At 39.9% G+C, this 22,003-nt stretch overlaps 1 protein-coding gene across 1 annotated transcript in view; it reads left to right on the plus strand.

Moving 5' to 3' along the window:
• Positions 1–20,114, plus strand: part of LOC149462572 (uroplakin-3b-like) — a 41,283-nt gene extending 21,169 nt beyond the window's left edge. The window contains exons 4-6 of the mRNA XM_089676568.1: positions 13,313–13,389; positions 14,962–15,091; positions 17,516–20,114. Coding sequence (XP_089532694.1) covers positions 13,313–13,389; positions 14,962–15,091; positions 17,516–17,687 — 379 coding nt within the window. The 3' untranslated portion in view covers positions 17,688–20,114. The remainder of the gene's footprint in view (positions 1–13,312; positions 13,390–14,961; positions 15,092–17,515) is intronic.
• Positions 20,115–22,003: the final 1,889 nt, after the last annotated feature.

Genomic DNA, 22,003 nt, shown 5'->3' on the forward strand with positions numbered 1-22,003 from the left:
TATCAATTAACAAAATGGAAAACAAATGGACAGAAGAGAACCACCCTTTTCCTTCAAAATAGCATCAGTTCTTCTAGGTACACATGCACACAATTTGTGAAGGAACTTGGCAGGTAGATTGTTCCAAACATTTTGGAAAACTAACCACAGATCTTCTGTGGATGTAGGCTGCCTCAAACCCTTCTGTCTCCTCACATAATCCCAGACAGACTTAATGATGTTGACATCAGGGCTCTGTGGGAGCCAAACCATCACATCCAGGACTCCTTTTTCTACTTTACGCTAAAGATCTTAACCACCTCCCGCCCGCCATATAGTAATATGACGGACGCAAGGTGATTCTCTCATTCTAGGAGGACGTCATACGGCGTCCTCCCATTCTAACCGCACATGCGCGGCTCCCGGAGCACGCAGCGCGGTGATCAGCGGTGCGCTGTGTCCCTAGGAAAGAGCCGATGATGTCGGCTCGGTCATGTGATCAGCTGTGTCCAATCACAGCTGATCGCATGTAAACAGGGAAATGCCGGTTATCGGCATTTCTCTCCTCACGAGCTGTCACGCTGAAAGCTCGTGAGGAGAGGAGAGCCGGTAATCGGCATTCCTCGGAGGGGACATGTACACTGATGGAGGATGATCAGTGTGCCCTGATGATCTGTGTAGCCCCAGCAGCGCCACCTGTCAGTGTCCATCAGTGCCAGCAATCAGTGCTCATCCATGCCACCTGCCAGTGCCACATCAGTGCCACATTTCAGTGCCCATCTGATCTGCCTTTCAGTGTCACCCATCAGTGCCAGTCAGTGCCACCTATCAATGTCAGTCAGTGCCACCTATCAGTGCTGCCAATCAGTGCCGCCTATCATGCCAGTCAGTGCCGCCTATCAGTGTGCATCAGTGAAGCCTATCAGTGCCCATCAGTGCTGCCTATCAGTGCCAGTCAGTGCCACCTAACAGTGCCAGTCAGTGCCACCTATCAGTGCCAGTCAGTGCCGCCTATCAGTGCCACCTATCAGTGCCGCCTATCAGTGCCATATATGAGTGCTGCCTTTCAGTGCCCATCAGTGATGCCTGTCAATGCCCATCAGTGCCACCTACCAGTGCCTCCTCATCAGTGCCCATCAGTGCCACCTATCAGTGTCCATCAGTGCAGCCTATCAGTGCCCATCACTGCAGCCTCATTATCGCACATCAGTGAAGGAGAAAAATCACTTATTTACAAAATTTTATAACAAAAACTAAGAAACTTTTTTTTTTTCAAAATTTTCAGTGGTTTTTGGTTTGTTTAAGAAAAAATAAAAACCCAGAGGTGATTAAATACCACCAAAATAAAGCTCTATCGGTCACAAAAAAATGATAAAAATTTCATATGGGTACAGTGTTGCATGACTGCGCAATTGTCATTCAAATTGCCACAGCGCTGAAAGCTGGAAATTGGCCTGGGCAGGAAGGGGGTATAAGTGCCCTGTAGGCTAGTGGTTAATGACAATGGTTGTATGTTTGGGGTCATTGTCCTGATGCAAATTGGAAGCCAATTACATGCTTCCCTGATGGTATGGCATGATGGATAAGTATCTGCCTGTACTGTATATCTCAGGATTGAGGACACCATTGATATTGACCAAATCTCAAACTCCCCTTGCAGAAATGCAGCCCCAAACTTACAAAGAACATACACCGTGCTTCACTGTTGCCTGCAGACACTCATTATTGTACCGATCTCCAGCCCTTTGACAAACAAACTGCCTCCTGCTAAATCCAAATAGTTAATATTTTGACTAATCAGTCCAAAGTAACTGCTGCCATTTTTCTACACCCCAGTTTCTATGTTTTTGTGCATAGTTGAGGCACGTAACCTTCTTTCCACATTGGAGGTATGGCTTTTTGGCTTACATGAATACCACACCACTCCTAGCCAGACTTCTCCAGACAGTAGATGGGTGTAACTGGGTCCCAATGGCTTCCACCAGTTCTGTGCTAATGTCAATGCTGTACACCTCCCGATGTTGAAAGGAAGTGAGAATTATGAGTCTTTCATCTGCTGCATTAAGTTTCCTTGGCCAACCACTGCATCTATGGTCCTCATCTTAAAACCCCAGTCTGCTTTAAAATTTTTGCCTGGGAGAGACCTTGCTTATGCTGTTTAACTACCTTGTGTCTTGTTGCTGTGCTCAGTCTTGCCACCTGTGACATGACACTGTCTTCCACAACCTCATCTTAATAGCAGAGTTTGTCTGTTTCTTGCCCAGTTTTAAGCCTCCTACACAGCTGCTTCTGCATCAGTTAATGACTGTGTTTCAACCTACATATGAAATAGATGATCATTAGCACCTGCTTGGTATAATTGGTTAATCATACACCTGACTCTAATCCTATAAAATCTCTGATTTTGTGAAAGTGAAGAATTCATGCTGGTCTGAAGCCAAAAGGTAGTCACAACAAATATAGATTTAATTTCGATTTTTCTTCTGTTCGTTCAGTTTGCATTTTGTAAATTGACAAAAATAAACAATAAATATATACTTTTTTTATATTCCAATATATTTATTAGAAAACACAGACATGTCATTTGACATACAGAGAATACAAACATGGCATTTGAACATACAGCACAGCACTAGTAGTAAGCAAATAAGAAAGCATGGCAATGTCTCAAGGGCATAACAGGAACAGCATGAACAATTGTCTGATCAACCAAATTAAACATATTGGTAATCCCAGGCAGGGGAACACATATAAATCAAATAGAGCAGTCTTCATTAGAAACAGCAAACATGAACCTGGTCTCTAGAGGACCAGAGACAAGGCAAGCCTAACCAATATAGGCATTGATAGCATTATCAAAAGCTCAATAAGTGGAACAACACAATGGGAAAATATGGGGGGGGTGTAGGGAAGTGGGGGGAGGAATAGGGGAGGGTAACGGGTAGGAGGCGGGGGGGGGAAAGAAAACATACTTAAACCCCCCCCCCCATCCTCGATGTCCAGATGCCCGAGAGTAAGTTAAGTCAGAATCAGAGCTACTAGAGCCCCAAAGTCAGTGTAAGACAGTCAGCAAAGGCCCAGCAGAGAAAGAAAAAAGGAAAAAGAGAGGAAAAAAATCAGAGAAGAAAGGGAGAGTCAATCTGGGGCCTATCAAGGAACTGATATATATTGAATCCAAGGATCCTAGGTGTGGTTTTTGTGTAGTATTATTAAGGATACAGGTGAGTCGGTCATTGACCATAATCCAGTTAGCTTTATTCTTGACATAATCAAGAGGGACCATCAACTGCTTACAATATTTGGCAATAGTAATTCTTGCTGCCAGAAGTAAATATGTAATTAGTCTTGCTGACCTCTTATGGATTGCATCAGGAAATTTCTGAAATTTTCAAAGGGCAGTTTTTGGAGTCCTGTGGAATTTATTCCCGTCACAGAGTAGATCAGATTAAATATCCGAATCCAGAACCGAGTTACTATAGGGCATTGCCATCAGATATGGTACATGGTCCCCAACTGGCCACAGCATGGGAAACAGGTGGGAGATACCGTTGGATGCATTTTTGACACCCTTGTAGACCAAGTACTATCGTAATAGTTACATAGTTAGTCTGGCTGAAAAAAGACAAAAGTCCATCCAGTTCAACCATTAAAAAAAAAGTCATAATCCTACAAACACAGTTGATCCAGAGGAAGGCAAAAAAACCCAGCAAAACATGATCCAATTTGCTCCTGCAGGGGAAAAAATTCCTTCCTGATCCCCCAAGAGGCAGTCAGATATTCCCTAGATTAACTTTACCTTTAAATAGTAACCAGTTATATTCTGTGTATCTAAGAAAGAATCCAGGCCTTTTTTAAAGCAATCCACTGAGCTGGCCAGAACCAACTCTTGAGGGAGTCTATTTCACATTTTCACAGCTCTTACTGTGAAGAAACATTTCCATATTTAGAGATTAAACCTCTCTTCCTCCAGACATAAAGAGTGCCCCCTTGTCCTCTGTGATGACCTCAGGGTGAATAACTCTACACCAAGTTCACTATATGAACCATTGATGTATTTATACATGTTGATCATATCCCCCCTTAATCTCCTCTTCTCAAGAGAGAATAAATTCAGTTCCTCTAATCTTTCCTCATAGCTGAGCTCCTCCATGGCTCTTATCAGTTTGGTTGCCCTTCTCTGTACTTTCTCCATTTCCCCGATGTTCTTTTTGTGAATTGGTGCCCAAAATTGAACTGCATATTCCAGATGAGGTCTTACTAATGATTTGTACAGGGGTAAAATGATATCTCTCTCTGGAGTCTATACCTCTATCAATACAAGAGAGGATTTTGATTGCTTTAGAAACCACAGCTTGGCATTGTATGCCATTATTAAGCTTGTGATCTACCACAACTCCCAGATCTTTTTCCTACATTGATTCCCCTATTTGTACTCCCCCTAGTATGTATGATGTATGCATATTGTTAGCCCCCAAGTACCCTTACATTTATCAACATTAAGCCTCATTTGCCACATAGTTGCCCAAATAAACAGTGCATTGAGGTCGGCTTGTAAGTTGGAGACATCCTGTAAGGACGTTATGCCACTGCACAGCTTGGTGTCATCTACAAAGACTGATATGATATTTATAATCCCAGACCCTATATCATTTATAAATATATTAAAAAGTAAGGCTCCCAACACTGAACCTTGGGGTACACCAGTGACAACCCTAGGCCAGTCAGAGTATAATCATTAACCACTACTCTCTGAATTCGATCTTTTAGCCAGTTTTCTAACGATTTACATATGGATTTTTCCAAGCCTGTAGACTTTACCTTACACATTAGCTGTGTATGGGAAACTTTGACAACTTCTGTCTTTCATGAATCCATGCTGTCTGTTGCTTAAAATATTTTCTTTCCAGCAAGAACTCATCTATGTGGTTTTTTATTAAACTCTCCAGTATCTTCCCAACTATAGAAGTTAAACTAACAGGTCTATTATTGCTTGGTAAATATTTTGACCCCTTTTTAAATATTGGCATCACATTGGCCTTACGCCAATCCAGTGGTACTATGCCACTCATTAAAGAGTTCCTAAAAACTAGAAACAATGACTTTGAAATGACAGAGCTCAAATCTTTAACCACTTCCAGACCGGCCGTTGTATATAAACGGCCGGACGGTGGCACTGCAGGGTCGGGTGGCCGTCTATAAACGGCCTCCCCGCACCCTGCTTGTGCGCGCTCCCTGGGAGCATGCAGCACCGCGATCTGGTGCCCGCTGTGTCCTCCGGACACAGTGAAACACCGATCGTCGGACGGGACCTCTGTACGAGGTCCCGATCATGTGATCACTGATTGGCCAATCAGTGATCACATGCAAAGTAGTAAGCAAGATGTCACTTCTGACATCATTGCTTACTATGTGTGAAATCTGTGAATGATCACAGAGGTCACATGGTACAAGGCTATTCACAAAAGCCTTGTGCCATGTGACAAGCTATGACCAATCACAGCTCACTCAGTTCTTTTCAATGAGTGCAAGAATGCAGACAGAGAGAAAGAGAAATGATTGCTTTTATATCCTATATGGGTGTAAAAGCAATCAGTGTAAAAAAAAAAAAAAATCTTCATCACCCCTCACAAGTAGTACAGTGTCACCATGGTGACACTGTACTGCTAGGGTGACAGTATGTAAAAAAAAAAATAAAAAATAATAATATAAAAAAATAAAATAAAAATGTAAAAAAAATGTTTTAAAATTATAATTTTTGCTTATAAACTAATTTGGATTTTTTTTTTTTTTACTAAAAAGATAACAGAATAAATTTTGGCTAAGATTTATGATGAAATATTATTTATTTGCAAAATTTTATAAAAAAAACACTTTTTTTCAAATTTTTTGGACATTTCATTTACATAGCAAAAAAAATGCAAATCCCAGTGGTGAATAAATACCACCAAAATAAAGCTTTATCTATCTCAAAAAAATGGTAAAAAATTCATTTGGGTACAGTGTTGCATGACCGCGCAATTGTCATTCAAAGTGTGATAGCGCTAAAAGCTGAAAATTGCCCTGGTCAGGAAGGGGGTAAAAGTGTCCGGTCTGGAAGTGGTTAAGGACCCGTGGGTGTATGCCATCCGGTCCTGGTGCTTTATTCACCTTTATTCTGTCTAAATATTTTTGGATCATATCAATTGTGAGCCAGTGTGGATCATCTGGAGCTGTGTCAATACTATGCCCAATATGGATAAGAGCTCCCTCATACTCCTTTGTATACACAGAGTTGAAGAAAGATTTATATGTGTCCCCAGTCACCCACTCTAGATTATTTTGTAAAGGGCCTACATTCTCGGACCGGACCTTTTTACTCTTGATATATTTGAAGAATTTTTTGGTGTTGGTCCTGCTATCTTTTGCAATCTGTCGTTCGTTTTCAATCTTTGCAACCTTTATGTCCTTTTTGCATATTCTGTTATATTCTTTGTAATGTTTAAACAATGATAGCATTCCTTCATTTTTATATTTAATAAAAGCTCTTTTCTTATTATCTATAGCTTTTTTTAACTTTGGCTGTAAGCCACATAGGTTTGATTTTTAGCCTTTTAAACTTGTGTTTTATAGTTAGCCTCTATGAGGGCTATATTAATAGATACTTTAGATAAGGCATAGGAAATGTCCTGCCATTCAGGTAGATCAAAAGTTAGTTTCAAATTTTGTTTCCATTGAATCATGTAGGGGAGCTTAGAGTTTGGGTCAGTGAGGGAAGTGTATAGTATAGATATCCGTCCTTTCAAAAGCTCTCAGGACTGGCAAGAAAGTTCAAAGAATGTGAAAGCAAGAGGCCCATCTAATAAGTTAAGTTTGGATCACAGAAAAGATACAATCTGGTAATATCTAAAACTTTCATTTGGGGGCATCTGTAGTTTAGTTTTATAATGCTGTAGGGGTTATATTTGATTCCCATCAAGATAATTGCCAATCCTAAGTAGTCCTTTGTTAATCCACCATTGAAATGATGCTGGTACTAATCCAGGTGGAAACTCTGGGTTGCAAAAGAGGGGGGCCAGGGGTGTATGCGGAAAGAATAGGGACTTGCGGTGGCGTACTCTATTCCAGACTGCCAGTGAATGCGATAAAGACGGACACAATACAGGAGGGCATAAGCGGCTAGGAAGCCTCACTAGGGAGCCAATGGCGAAGGGATGGCAGGAAAGGGCCTCTATAGAAACCCAAACGGGAGCAGGCACAGTGGCTGTAGTATAGGTTAATTGGGCAATATGTGCAGCCTGAAAGTAAGCTTAAAGGTTTGTAAGGCCAAGCCCACCCCGCGGTTTTGAAGTAAACAGTGTTAGTTTGCTTATCTGGGGCCTTCTGTTACTCCAGATAAAGCGAAGGACTTCTGCTTATAGATGTAGTACTGTAAATCCACCCTCAGGTCTTCTATTGGTAAGGTCCTGAAATAGTACAGGAGCCTGGGTAAAAAAGTCATTTTGATTGAGTGGATTCTGCCAAACCAGGATAAAGAATGTTCTGACCAGTGACGGATCGTCATGTAATTTCTTAAAAAGTGGAGGATAGTTGGCCCGGCATAGAGTCTCAATAGAGGACATCAATTGAACCCCTAAATGAGGCAGGAAACGTTGTGCCCATTGAAAATGATAGACATCTTGGAGGGTCCACACTGTGGATGGAGGCAAAGAGGCATTAAGTGCAGTTGTTTTATGAGGGTTCAGAGAGAGCTTAGAAATTTGGAAAAATTGATGTAAAAAGCAAAGTAAATTAGGTAACTTGACTATGGGATCAGTAATGTACATAAGAACATCGTCCGAATAAGGCACATTTATGTTCTTCTTGCCCATGACTGATACCATGAATGTTAGAATGGGAATAATTCGCCATGGCTAAGGGCTAAATTGCTAGCATAAAAAGTAAAGGGGAAAGTGGATAACCCTGTCTCATACCGTGTTAAATAGGGAAACGCTGATGATCTATATCCTCTGATGGAAACTTGAGCTGAAGGGGAACTGTACAAAGATTGCAATAGAGAAAAGAAAATGGGGCTGAACCCAAAGGCCTTCAAAGTAGTAAATAAGTAATCCCATGTTTAGCTATCATAGTTCTTATGAAGGTCCAGTGAAAGAAGCAAAAGCTCCCTAGAAAGAGGAGCATCCCATTCAGCGTGTATAGCCGAGATCAGTGTGATAGACCAACAAGTCTGATCTACCGTTTGGCGTCCAGGTATAAAGCCTGACTGGTCCATATGAATATACTGTGCCAAAAAGGTATTAAGGTGTTGAGCTAGAAGTATAGTGAGAATTTTCAGATCACAATTAATTAACGAGATTGGACGATAATTGAGGATATTGGTAGAGTCTTTATTAGCTTTATGGATAATAATATAATAATATACACTTTATTTCCATCTAAAGGGACCACAGCACAATCTCTCAAGGAATTAACATAGAGAGCCATATATGGAACAAGATGTTCTGCAAATTTGTTATAGTAGTTGTTGGGGTGACCATCTGGACTAGGCGATTTGTGCAAAGATAACATTTTAATAGTCTGGTGGAACTCTTTACAGGTAAAAGGTTGTTCCATGAGCTCTCTATAGGCTTCCCCCAGATATGGGAGGGGTAAAGTGCGTAAATGTTTGTGTACTGAGATCGAACCGTCCCCCCTGAGGATGGCTATATAGAGTGGCATAAAAATCATAAAATTCCCGAAGAATCTTTTGGGAGTCTTGAGAAATATGGCCTCCTGAGAGTCTAATTTTAGGGAGAGCTAAATGGGAATGCTTAGGGGTAAGTTTGTGTGCTAACAGAGATCCTGGTCTGTCATGCCAAGTAAAGAATTTGTGGTTTGTCCAGTGCAATTGCTTTTCCGCCTTCGTGGTAAGACATAAATTAAATTCCAAACGGGCTTGTTCTAATTTATGTAACAGATCAGAAGGGGAACTTTACATTGCGCGATTAGGGCCTCATGTTCCTCAGATTTGGCAGCAATCATCTCATCCCGAGCTTTTTTCAATCTGGAAGATAATTGAATGAAAAAGCCTCTGACGGAGGCCTTGTGTGCTGCCCAATTAATAGCGGGTGTGGCATCTTCAGCTTTATTAATATTAAAATATACTTTAAATGGGTAGCAATGTCAAGGCAGTAAGATGCATTATTAAGGATTCGTTATTATTGAGGCGCCAATGTGGTTTAGCAAGGAGATCCGTTATATTAGAAAGCGTCAATAATACAGAATCCTGATCAGACCAAGGTGTAGATACAATTTTGGCCAAGAGCAGTTTAGATAAAAGTCCCAAGAGGAGAAACACGTGGTCAATACGAGAATAATGAATATGCGCTCTAGAGAAGTGTGAGTAGTCCTTAGAAGTGGGGTTGGCCTCCTTCCAAGCATCAATCAAGTCGTGAGGATATAATAATTGGGCAAATTTGCAGCTTTATCTAAAGAGAGATTTAGGTTTAAGCGATTGTCCGGGTGGAGTGGGGCCAGGAGCCGCTAAATAAAGCTCTTTTTGCCGGGGGTGTGATGAGAGGATCAAGGAGACATCCTCTCTGGCCGCCCGCGCATGTGCTCTCTATATATATTTTTTAAAGCATTCTTACTTTACACCATTTCTGCACACCTGCCTAAAGCCTTTGCACAGTACTGTATATGTATATCCTGCTGTTTTAAATTTTTCAACACGTTTAAGTGCCAGCCAGATACAATGCTATATATTAGGCCTTGATGTCATTTTATATGCGATATATGTTTAATATCATATTTTGTTATGTTTTTGACTAAGGTTATCCATGCCATTCTGTCCCACTGTTTTGGTAGCCCCAAGTACAGGGACATGCCAGTGTTAATGGGGGAGGGAATATAGGCAGGGGTTAGTACCTTGTTTAGTAAGGTCCCTCCCCTGGAGCTAGTGGGTAGAGTACTGTACCCCTATAAAATCTGGTGTGGGAGGAGTCTTGGGCAGAGTAATATGCATGGCTACCTCTGGAATACAGCATGTAAGCCTGTAGCCTAAGGAGAAAAGCATTGTTTGGTGTAGGCTGTAGAGATTCTGGAGGAGAATTTGAAGTTATGAATGTAAAGAGTGTGATGTAAATACCTATTAGTCTGTTGCTACCACAGTAAAATCATTAAAAGTCTGCTCATATGGACATTCCTTCATTATCAGAGGTGGGCCTCAGGCCAAGAGAATGTGAGTAACTAAGATGGTTGAGTTTGCTCCCTCTACAGGTATGTGCAGGAGCAAATCGGGGATGTTTTCAAGGTTTTTATTACTGACTGTGCCCCCCGTTAGGGAGATTCACTCTCCCTATATGTCCTGTTTACTGTTATCACTGAAAGTGATAGAACATCCCAAAGGTTTGGTTGTAACCAGAACATAAATAGAAGGGAAATCTTTCAATGGGGACACTAGTTCTGATGGCCCTTTTCACAACCAGGGACTTCATCACTTTCTAAGGGATTTCTTTTCACTCTCTGTTTTGGCTGTAGGACAGGAAGTAAAGTGAAATCTCCCCAATACAGATGGCAGAAATAAAACAGACAGGGGTTATAACCCTCCCTTACCCTATCCAAAATGAAAAAGTTTGCCTTTAGTTCAACTTTAATATTTTGAAGATGGTGAATGTTTTTAAATATGCCTCCAAGCCACACTTCAAGAAAAGGTTGTGTTCTCAAAATGCATCCGATGTATATAGTTTAATCTAAGATTCATTCAACACCAGTGTTTCTTAAGCAGTTCAGCATTTAATCAAATATGCCCAAGTTTTTAAAATGCTTAAAAGAAACAAATATACATCTGCTCCTTGGGTAAAATCACCAGGATATCTTTAGTGTGTTAATGTTTTACAGTGACAATTAGCAAACGTTCATGGCATTAAGATTGTATTTACCATAATGCCATTTGTGGGCCATTGCCTGAACACCAGGATGTGGGGGGGGGGAGATTAGGACTGAACATTCACAAACATTCACGAACTGATAACTTTTGACCAGTGTTAATTTTCACATCAAATTTTGATTTAGTTTTAGTCATAGTCTTTTGACTTCAATGCCATTTTAGTTTTGGTCTTATCTTAGTCATCTGAATTGTTTTAGTCGTATTTTAGTCGACTAAAATCTCCAGTACATTTCCGTCGACTAAAATCATTTTAGTCGGCTAAAATCTAATGGATTTAGTTAAATTGGAGTACATTTTTTAAGCATTTCTGTAGAATTTACAAACTCATTATATACTCCTGGAGTTAAAAATCTAATAACATGTTATTATTTATGGTATTAAGGTTTGAACATGCACTTCGGACACAGATTTAGCCGTTTGCCTTGATATATAACCAGTGTTAATTTTGATGTCAAAATTTCAATTTAGTTTTAGTCATAGTCTTTTGACTAAAATGCCATTTTAGTTTTAGTCGTATTGTAGTCATCTGAATTGTTTTAGTTTTAGTCATATTAGTTGACCAACATAGTGTTAATTTCATTGATGAAATTATTTTTGATGATGAAATTAACATCACTTCTTACATATTTTTCCTTCTGTTGGTCATTTCTGCACATTTTTGGGGAAGTTCAGTATGAATAATGTAGACAGAAAGCATGTGGAAAGGAGTCAGAAGACTTTTCAGAGTAAGGCTACTTTCACACTGATCCGCCTCAAAAACAGGACAAAAATGCATATACGTTTTTGCCTCATTTTTACCACACTTTTGCCGTGCTTTCTGAGCATTTTTTAAAGGACATATGACTTAAAAACTGCACCAAAAATACTTCAAAGGCGTTTTTGAGGAGCTTTTCAGGAGTTTTCCATTGATTTTAATGGGAAGAGGCATTTTTGAGGTTTTTTTTTTAACTGAACAAACATTCTCCAAAGATGCTGCAAGCAGAAGATTTTACACCGCAGCAGAAGCGCAATGCTCCAGTGTGAAAACATACATAGACATGCATAGACAAACATAGGGTAGCATTTTTCTTGAGCTTTTCAGGTGCTTTTTTTAATGCAAAAACACTTCAAAAACTCTTCAGAGTGAAAGTAGCTTTAGGAAACCTAAAACCATCTCTCCTTTCGCCTGTTTAGTGGTATGTGCAGTTGAAAGTAGCTGTGAATAAAAAGCACACAGCACAATGTTTCTAAATACGCTCTAGCAATAATTTTTATTAAAGTTATCATATGACTCATGTTTTTAGCTGCTAAACGTACTGTAGCCCACTCTTGGAAGAAACTCCCTGTATGTATGTCTTTGTATAGATGAAAGGCATCTTGGATTATGCTTAATGAACAATTTACTAGTGTGGTCAATGATACAACCAAACAATCTGAGGCGATGTGAAGCCCCATGGGCCAGCTATGTCCATGTTGTGCACTAGGGATTTTGACCTTACCTGTCCTGATTCTTGCAGTGCTCTCCATGGCTCCTTTCTCTCTGGAATTCCATTTCTACTCTTGTTGCTCTTTCTTTGCTTTTCTTTCTTCTCTGTACTTTTTGGTTTGTCTATTTATTCAGAGCACTGCCCTGCAACCTGATAAGGCTGAGAACCTGGTATTCTTTTGGATCAGTAGTTCAAGCTGTAGAGTTAGGTCCTAATGACTTACTGATGATCTTAGTAATGGAACCCTAAACAATACTTTGTCTAGTCCAGGGGTGGACTGACAACTCATGGGGCCCTTGGGCAATAGGGGATCATGGGGCCCCTGTGACCTTGCCCACACTCAAAAAAGACTATAAAAAAGGTACCAGGGCATTTCATGGGGCCCCCTACTGACCCCGGGCCCTCGGGCAGTGCCCGAGTGCTCATATGGTCAGTCCGCCCCTGGTCTAGTCCTGGGGAGCCATAGATCACTCTGGACTAGTTTTTAGGTTGCTCTCCTTGGGCTTCTTTCTCTGCTAGCTCTCCATTGCTTTTAAAAATCTGTGCCAGGGTTCTGGCTGATGTACTGTCTGAAGCAGGGGCAGACTGTCAACTCATGGGGCCCTGGGCAATGGGGGATCGGGGGGCCCCTGTGTCCTCACCACACTCAAACCAAACCCAAAAAAGCCTATGAAAGGTACCGGGGTATCTCATGGGGCTCCCTACTGACCATGGGTCCTCAATTGCTCGAATGATCAGTCCGCCCCTGGTCTGAAGTGTTGTTTTTTGATGTATATTTGTTCAATAAAAATTAAAATGATTGAAAGTAAAACCATCACATGACACAAGGGGCAGAGTTTGTACAAAAGGTCTTCGTCATTTTGGTGTACCTAGCACATTGATGATGTCTAAAGAATGCCCTGATAAATCAAACAGATCTTGAAAGAATAGTCACAATTGCTTGTGTTTCTTCTTTTGTTTGTAGGGTTAAATTTGTTATATTAAATAACAACACAATGGTCACATCAACTCGATGGTCTGAAATCATCACTCTGCCAACAGGTACAGGTTTCAATTTTGATTATCACATAGATTTATGTGTATTAACAACAATGTGTTTAGAAAATATGTGGGTTGTGGTATTATTCCTGCATATAACATCAGATTATGCAAAACTATAATACACCACATAGATCGAAAATGAAAGTATGAACTTCTTTTCCAAAAACAGAAGTGAGAATCTGCAGTCATGGAAAACAAAATAGACTGGAGGGTTTACTGAAAATGTAAAAAAAAACAAAATCTACCTAATACATAATATGATAGTCTAGGCCTTAAATATCTGCCCTATCTATAGAGCTTGACAGGCTATGTTAATTCACTAAAGGAAAACATCCAGAGAAAATAAACAAGCAATGACAGTAGAAAACTTACAATCAGGGGCGGACTGACCATTTGGAAACTCCGGCACTGCCCAAGGGCCCAGGGCCAGTAGGGGGCCCTATGAGATGCCCCTGGTACCTTTTTCATAGGCTTTTTTGAGTTTGGGCAAGGACACAGGGGCCCCATGATCCAGGACACTGGGCTTTTTTATGTGGGGCCGCATACTTGTGTACCTGTCTTTGTGCTGGGAGCTCCCAGCACAAAGACCGTGCTGTCACTGAGAGCACCGAGTCCCATTCTAACTATTGGGACCCGGGACTCCCGATTCCAGGTCACATGATCGCTCTGATAGCCTCTGATTAACTATCACAGTGATCAGTCACTGTACAGCTCGGCCCCCTTGTTTTTTCTATCTCTATGAATGGAGGAGAGAGATACACTGTATCTCTCTAATTCCTGGTATAGAGGGAAAAAATGTTTGTAAAAAAAAAAAAAAAGATAAACAAATAAATAAATAAAAAATACCTAGATCAAGGTTTGATCTAGTTCAGTGCCAGAGTTAGTGTTTGGGTCCAGGTCAGGGTCAAAGATCAGGATTTATAAAAAAAAATGGTATCAGTGTCAGTTAGTGTCAATGTCAGTGTCAGTGTGTTTTAGATTAAAAAAAAAAAGATAAAAACACAATGCGCACTATTGTTTCTGGGCTGTACTACGGGTACAAACAGCACATAACATACACATATTATGGTACTGATGTTATCATCAAGAGCTGGAGAATTTATTTTGGGTTGTTCTTTGGTGGTAGGTTATGGTAGTAACAAGAAACACACAGCTAAATAAAAAATATATATTTTTTTTTACTATTTTGGGCCAGTTTCCCTTTGATAATAAAAGAAAAATCAGGAGATATCCAAAACCATTTACCACCAAATGAAAGCCCAATTTGTCCTGAAAAAAACAAGGTATAATTCACCTGGATGTACAAAGTAGTTGTGATGATATGTACGGTTTTACTAACACATGTCAACGTTGCAGAATTGTGCTTAGGCATTTAGATTTGTTTTACCTTTAGGCGTGAAGAGGTTAACTTATAAAAATTAATTAAAGTAAAATATAGGGTAAAAAGGGTAGTCTATTTACACTGAAATAGGTAAGTGTTTCTGCTAAAATATCAGTCGTACAAGTACAGTACCTGAATAACATATAAAATAATATCATATATCCATATATTCATTGTTCCTTTCCCTTTAGGATTGGATTATAGACCTTTGGATCCATTGCCTCAAAGGCGCAGTGCTGGAATGATTATAATTGTTGTCATCCTCTCCGTCCTTTTGGCTATTTTATTGGCATGTCTCATAGCTGCACTTGTTAAGGGCAGGTAAGTACACTTTTTTTTTTCAATATGCCTTACCATGCCTTAAAGCAGAACTATAGGCAAAACTTTTTTTGCACTTTGGATAGAGCAAGGGAAGGTTATAACCGCTGTCAGATTTTTTTTTTGCCATCTGTGTCCCATTGCGGAGATTTCCCTTCGCTTCCAGTCCCATAGCCAAACAGGAAGTGAGAGGAAATCCCTGCAAATTAAGGGAATTCTTTGGGGACCACCAGGTCTTTAGAACTAGTGTCCCCATTGGAAGATTTGCCCTCTATTACTTTTCTGGGGACAAGGGGGGCACAGACAGCAATAAAAACTGACAGGTGTTCTAATCCCTTCCACTCTATCCAAAACTAGAATACAAGTTATGCCTTTAGTTATACTTTAACAGTGGACCTAATGATGGAAAACCTGTTTTTTTCTGTTTATATAACACGTCATGTATGGTGTCCTGTACAACGATGTAGACAGGCAAGAAAAAAAAGGGATATACAGTATAGAAAATGAAAGCTGTATTAATTGGCGTGCTTGTATTAATTGGCGTATGTGTAAAAAAAAAATATCTCATACAGACCTATTTGATAAGGCAAGGCAAAGTGCAATGGCTGCTAAACACAGTATGATAACTTAGAATTAGTCTAAATCGAAGAACAAATATGTCAATATAGTGACAAGAAAAAGTATGTGAACCTCTAAGGCTCCATTCACACCTATGCAGTTTACTTTTTGTCCGTTTTGCAGTGCTTTTTGCAATTCGTTTTGTGTTTTCCTACACGCATTTCGGCGAGTTTTTGATGCATTTTTACTGGGTTTTGCATTTTGTTCAGCTTTTTTTTTTTAAGTGGAATTTTTTTGTTGCTGGGCAGAATAAAAATGCAAAACATGGCAAAAACGCACTACCATGCATTTCAGCAGCTTCTCCAGTGAACTCTATTGTAGCAAAAAAGCTGCTTTTTGCTTTTAAAAGTCCCCGACCCTTTCCAAAAATGCAGCAGCTCAAAAAAGCATAGATGTGAACATGTTCCATAGGAAACCATGTTAAGTGAACTGCAGTTCTCCTGGAATACAGGACGGCCGGTGAAACGGGCTGCAGGGGACACTCCACGGGACCGAGGGACAGGTAAGTGGCTGTTTTTTAAAAGTCAGCAGCTACAGTTTTTGTAGCTGCTGACTTTTATTTTTTGGCAGGGTGAGTGGAACTCCACTTTAAGCCTTGACTTCTTAGATTAAGTAAAATGAGCATAATACTCTAACATATAAACAAATATGCGAGTGCCAAACAATAGAAAGGAAGCGACTGTGCACAAAAAAGGTAACCAATAAAACCTTGGAGTAACAATAATCAACAAGAAAGTGCAGCGCTAAAGTTAAATATACTATATATAACCCAACTAAGGTTCAATGATAGATAAAGTTCCGATATGCAATAGGTGACTGTAATATAGAGATTCTTATGCCTTGGTGACTGTGGACCCGGTATCAGTGCAATAGTGATAGTAATGAACCTTTCAGCTCTCCAGACAGGACTTGTCTGATCCCCAGGCAGAGAGGGGATCAGACAAGGTGATCAGACAAGTCCTGTCTGGAGAGCTGAAAGGTTCATCAGTGAACAAGCCTGGACGAGAAATTATCCCAGCTTCAGCTCCAGTGAATCTAGCTTGCCTGCTTCATCGTCATCAAGGTATGATGACGAAGCAGCTAAACCTATAGACTTAACTGGAGCAGTATCTGCTACAAAGACAGACATCTCACCTCCTCTCCTGCTATTCAGAGTGATTTCGGTGATAGAGTTCTTTAGCCAACAGACCTACCACCCAAGGACGGATCAGTACTTCCTAGTGGATAGTCACATACCCTGAGAGATACTACAGTTCTTGGAAAGAGTGACATCTAGAGGACGAGGATTACCTACACCAACCTCTTAGTATCCAATGTGATGACCCACCATCCCTTAGAGGGAAGACCATCCATCTCCTAACCTGTTCCTTATCAGATGACATCTGGATTATATACATAAGGTGCAATTAACATGCGCATTGCCTTTATCACTATTGCACTGATAACGGGTCCAGAGTCACCAAGGCACAAGAATCTCTATATTACAGTCACCTATTACATATCGGAACTTAATCTATCATTGATCCTTAGCTGAGCATAATACTCTGCTTGTTGGGGCTCCAGGAATGCTGTAGTCTAGAGTATGGCATACTGTATGCCTATTGGCAAGTTTAGGATCTCAAATAGCAGAATTGCTACAAAAAAATCTGGAGTCCTATACATAGCAGGTGTTTCTACAAAACATTGATTAACTTCTGTATTTTACCAGTTTGTATGCTATTCTAGAGGTTTGCAATAATTTTTGCAGCTTCATCCATTATTTTCTGCCTTATTAATTCTTACATTTTACATGTGTACTTTCATTTATAGCAAAGACATCTGCTGGTGCAAAACAATTGACAATGAAGGATTCTTGGCGAAGGAAGAGGTGGACATGGGTGAACAAGTATTAAATACCACATACTTTCCACATAATCTGTACATGACACATTCAAAACGACATACAACAAGACCAAGCACAGTGTACACAGTGTTTAAATGACTTAGTGAACCTTTGTGCTCCTAAATGTAAGATCTTTTAAAGATATCTAAAAATTGAAATGTTACATCTTAAAATCTTTGCTAATGAATATTTTATGAACAGCCACATGTTTTTACAGCCATTGTATATGTTACAGAGATATAGAGAAATAAAATCCTACGTTAAATTAGCTATATGATACCATCTACACAATTCTTTAAAAGAAAGTCACCTTCAAGGGGTGATTAAAGATTAATTTTACTAAAAGTCTATGTTTCAGTTTTAAGTGGTTACTGCCAAACGAAGGCCCCATTCACATTTGGGAAATTAGGAATCACGGGCAGAATCAGAACAAATCTGCCCATGATTCCAATTGAAGCAAAATGCATGATGCCCGTTTGGGTGACATGCACCCCGATTGGAACCCCAAACAGTGTGTGATTTCATCACAATTGTTCAGCGACGAAACATGCATGTAAAATCGTGCCTGGCTGAGCGCCAAAATGTGGTCCCTGAGCTTCTTTGGTGCAACAAACCTGCATAGGGCAGCTCATTCAAGTGAATTGGCTGCTTTATGCACAACACATGGAAAATCGTGTGAATCACACTTTTAAAATTGCTAGCAGGAAGCCAAGTTCCCACTAAGCGATATGTGAATGGGGCCCAAAATTACATGCTAGATACTTCTTGGGACTCCAAAGACAATAATGGCATTGGAATTCCCATTTTCTGCCAACAAATTCAGCTATTACAAAGCAAAATCATAGTGTCATATTCCCCATATGATGGTGCAATAAACAAATAGCTTCCTGTGGAGCAAACAAATAGTTGGGGAATAGACTTTCAAGCTGACACCCTAATGATGCTTTCTATGACTTTATTGGTTGTCCAAATACAAATTTCTGTGGACAAATGGTGCCACCAAAGTCTCGACAAACAAAAAGCCAATGGGTGATTTAACCCACCAGTGCCCAAATATTTTTCTCTTTGAAAGTCCTATTTAGTTGGTTGTTAAGGTTAATGCAATTATTGTTTGTATGTGTTTTTCTTTTAACCTCTTGCCCTCCAGAGGATTTACCCCTCTTCCTGACCAAACCATTTTTTGTGACACAGCACTGCGTTACTTTAGCTGACACCCAAATGAAATTTACGTCCTTTTTTTTCCCACAAAGAGAGCTTTCTTTTGGTGGTATTTTTTATCACCTGTGCGTTTTTTATTTTTTGCGGTATAAACAAAAAAAGACTGACAATTTTGAGAAAAAACAGTATTTTTGACTTTTTGCTATTAAACATGTCCAGTAAACAAATTTTAAAAAATCAAATTTCGACAAAAATTTAGGCCAAAATGTATTCTGCTGCATGTCTTTGCTAAAAAAAATCCCAATACATGTAAATGAATTGGTTTACATGAAAGTTATAGCTTTTACAAATGGCGGTATAGATACTGGAATTTTTTTTTATAATTCTTTTTTTTTTTACTAGTAATGGCGGCGATCAGCGACTTATAGCTGGACTGCAGCAGGCATTCTGACACTGGGGGAACTGACTTAGTGTCATTAACATCCCTAGTGACACCGATACAGTGATCAGTGCTAATAAAAAAAACACTGACATTGTACTAATGGCACTGGACCGGAAGGGGTTAACATCTGGGTGATCAAAGGGTTAACTGTGTGCTGTGTGCTGTTTTACTGTGTGCTGTGAGTGTGCTTCACTGTAAGCATACTGCTTTGTATGGTTCTGCTATGCCAAGCCATACAAAGCAGCGTGCAGGAGCTGACAGGGGAGAGATCTGTGTTGTTTATACAAAGGATTCTCCCCGTTGGAGATACTCGGCAATCAACAGGTGCTGGCGGGACCCGGTGATTGACAGCCAAGGTCACAAATGGTGGCGTAGGTAGGACGCATGCGGAGTGTGTGCGCCCCCTACTCGGAACTGCAAAATCACATATATACGTGGTTTTGCGCACCCGTGTCGCCCTGTAGCAGTATTTTTGCTATAGGGCGGCGTGGCAGCGGTTAATAAATGAAACCAGTTTCTTTGGGTTCTACAGATTTTTTAAGGGTGTTCTTAGTAAAACAGAGGTTTTATAATGCCCTCTTATTTTAGGTGTTTCTAGTATACTGGAATTGTTACAGCATACAAAAAATAGTCAAAAAGTCAGCCTGCATGTTTGGAAATGTTTGAGTAGTACTCTATTGCTGTCTTGCAATGTGTATTACCTGAAGTCTGCCAAAATAATATGTGCAAAACAGACTATAGTAAGAAGGGCGACCCACCAAAACCTACAATATGTTACTAGTTAAGCCTGTACACTTTTAAAAGATTGTTCTTGGGGATTGCTTTCAAAACAATATAGTTGATGGTGTGTATATTTTCTAATAATTCTATGACTAGTGAGATATTGATTTTTTTTCACTCAATAAAATATTTCCTTCAACATATAATGGTCTAAACTTGTTTATTCAATCCCTTTTTCTGGGCTGTATAATGTACTAGAATAATGTCAGATAGAATCTGATGGACTGCTCTGAGAAAATGGGCATTTATTTTCCCTGAGGATGCTTTTTGTTCATAAGATCCAATGTGATGACTAGGTGTATCTAATTGTTGTCTATCAGAAAAGCTGTTTTATGTAGATTTTAGTTGCATAGTATCAAAATGCCTGGGCCTCAGGTAAACGTATATCACCTGTCCAAGGGAGGACTTGGACTTGGACAGACATCGATCAGAGTCGGACCCGGTCTGAACAACTAATATTACCTATATATTCAGACCTACGATCAGTGGTTGTGGCAAGTATTGCACTTCTTACATGTCATGTGACAAAATGCCAAGAGCTGCAAAGGAATTTGTGAAAGGTGTATCACAATAAACCATAAATAAGAAACCCTGACTTTTTTTTTAGCCTACAGAAATCTGTCTCTACCATGAAAAGGCAAGTTGGTTGTGTTAGTTCCCAAGGCAAAAGGTTTCCAGTCCTCCTCTTCACCTGTCGTATACAGTGAATATAAAAAGTCTACACACCCCGGTTAAAATGTCAAGTTTCTGTGATTTAAAAAAGAGACAAAGATAAATCATTTTAGAACTTTTTAAACCTTTAATGTAACCTATAAACTGTACAACTCAGTTGAACAACAAACTGAAATCTTTTAGGTGGAGGGAAGTAAAAATAAAAAACTAAAATAATATGGTTGCATAAGTGTGCACACCCTTAAACTAATACTTTGTTGAAGCACCTTTTGATTTTATTCCAGCACTCAGTCTTTTTGGGTATGAGTCTATCAGCATGGCACATCTTGATTTGACAATATTTGCCCACTCTTCCTTGCAAAAACTCTCCAAATCTGTCAGATTGTGAGGGCATCTTCTGTGCACAGCCCTCTTCAGATCACTCCACAAATTCAGGTCTGGGCTCTTACTGGGCCATTCCAAAACTTTTAATCTTTTTTCTGGTGATTTGCTGATTTGGATGTATGCTTTGGTTTCCTCTTCATGTTCAGCTTTCTAGCAGAAGCCTGAAGGTTTTGTGCCAATATTGACTGGTATTTGGAACTGTTCATAATTCCCTCTACCTTGATTAAGGCCCCAGTTCCAGCTGAAAAAAAACAGCCCCAAAGCATGATACAGCCACCACCATGCTTCACTGTAGGTATGGTGTTCTTTTGGTGATGTGCAGTGTTGTTTTTTGCACCAAACATATCTTTTGGAATTATGGCCAAAAAAGTTCAACCTTGGTTTCATCAGACCATAACACATTTTCCCACATGCTTTTGGGAGACGTCAGATGTGTTTTTGAAAAATGTAGCCTGGCTTGGATGTTTTTCTTCGTAAGAAAAGGCTTCCGTCTTGCCACTCTACCCCATAGCCCAGACACATGAAGAATATGGGAGATTGTTGTCACATGTACCACACAGCCAGTAATTGCCAGATATTCCTGAAGCTCCTTTAATGTTGCTGTAGACCTCTTGGCAGCCTCCCAGACCAGTTTTCTTCTCATCTTTTTCATCAATTTTGGAATGTCCAGTTCTTGGTAATGTCACTGTTGCACCATATTTTCTCCACTTGATGATAACTGTCTTCACTGTGTTCCATGGTATATCTAATGCCTTGGAAATTCTTTTGTACCCTTCTTCTGACTGATACCTTTTAATAATGAGACCCCTCTGATGCTTTGGAAGCTCTCTGTGGACCATGGCTTTTGCTGTAGGATGCGACTAAGAAAATGTCAGGAAAGACCTACTAGAACAGCTGAACTTTATTTGGGGTTAATCAGAGGCAAGTGTGTACTGACTCCTATTTAACATGATTTTGAATGTGATTGCTTAATTCTGAA

Source organism: Staurois parvus, unplaced genomic scaffold (assembly GCF_062004578.1).
Source record: "Staurois parvus isolate SC_StPar_1 unplaced genomic scaffold, SC_StPar_1.0 ptg000172l, whole genome shotgun sequence".
Taxonomy (NCBI): domain Eukaryota; kingdom Metazoa; phylum Chordata; class Amphibia; order Anura; family Ranidae; genus Staurois; species Staurois parvus.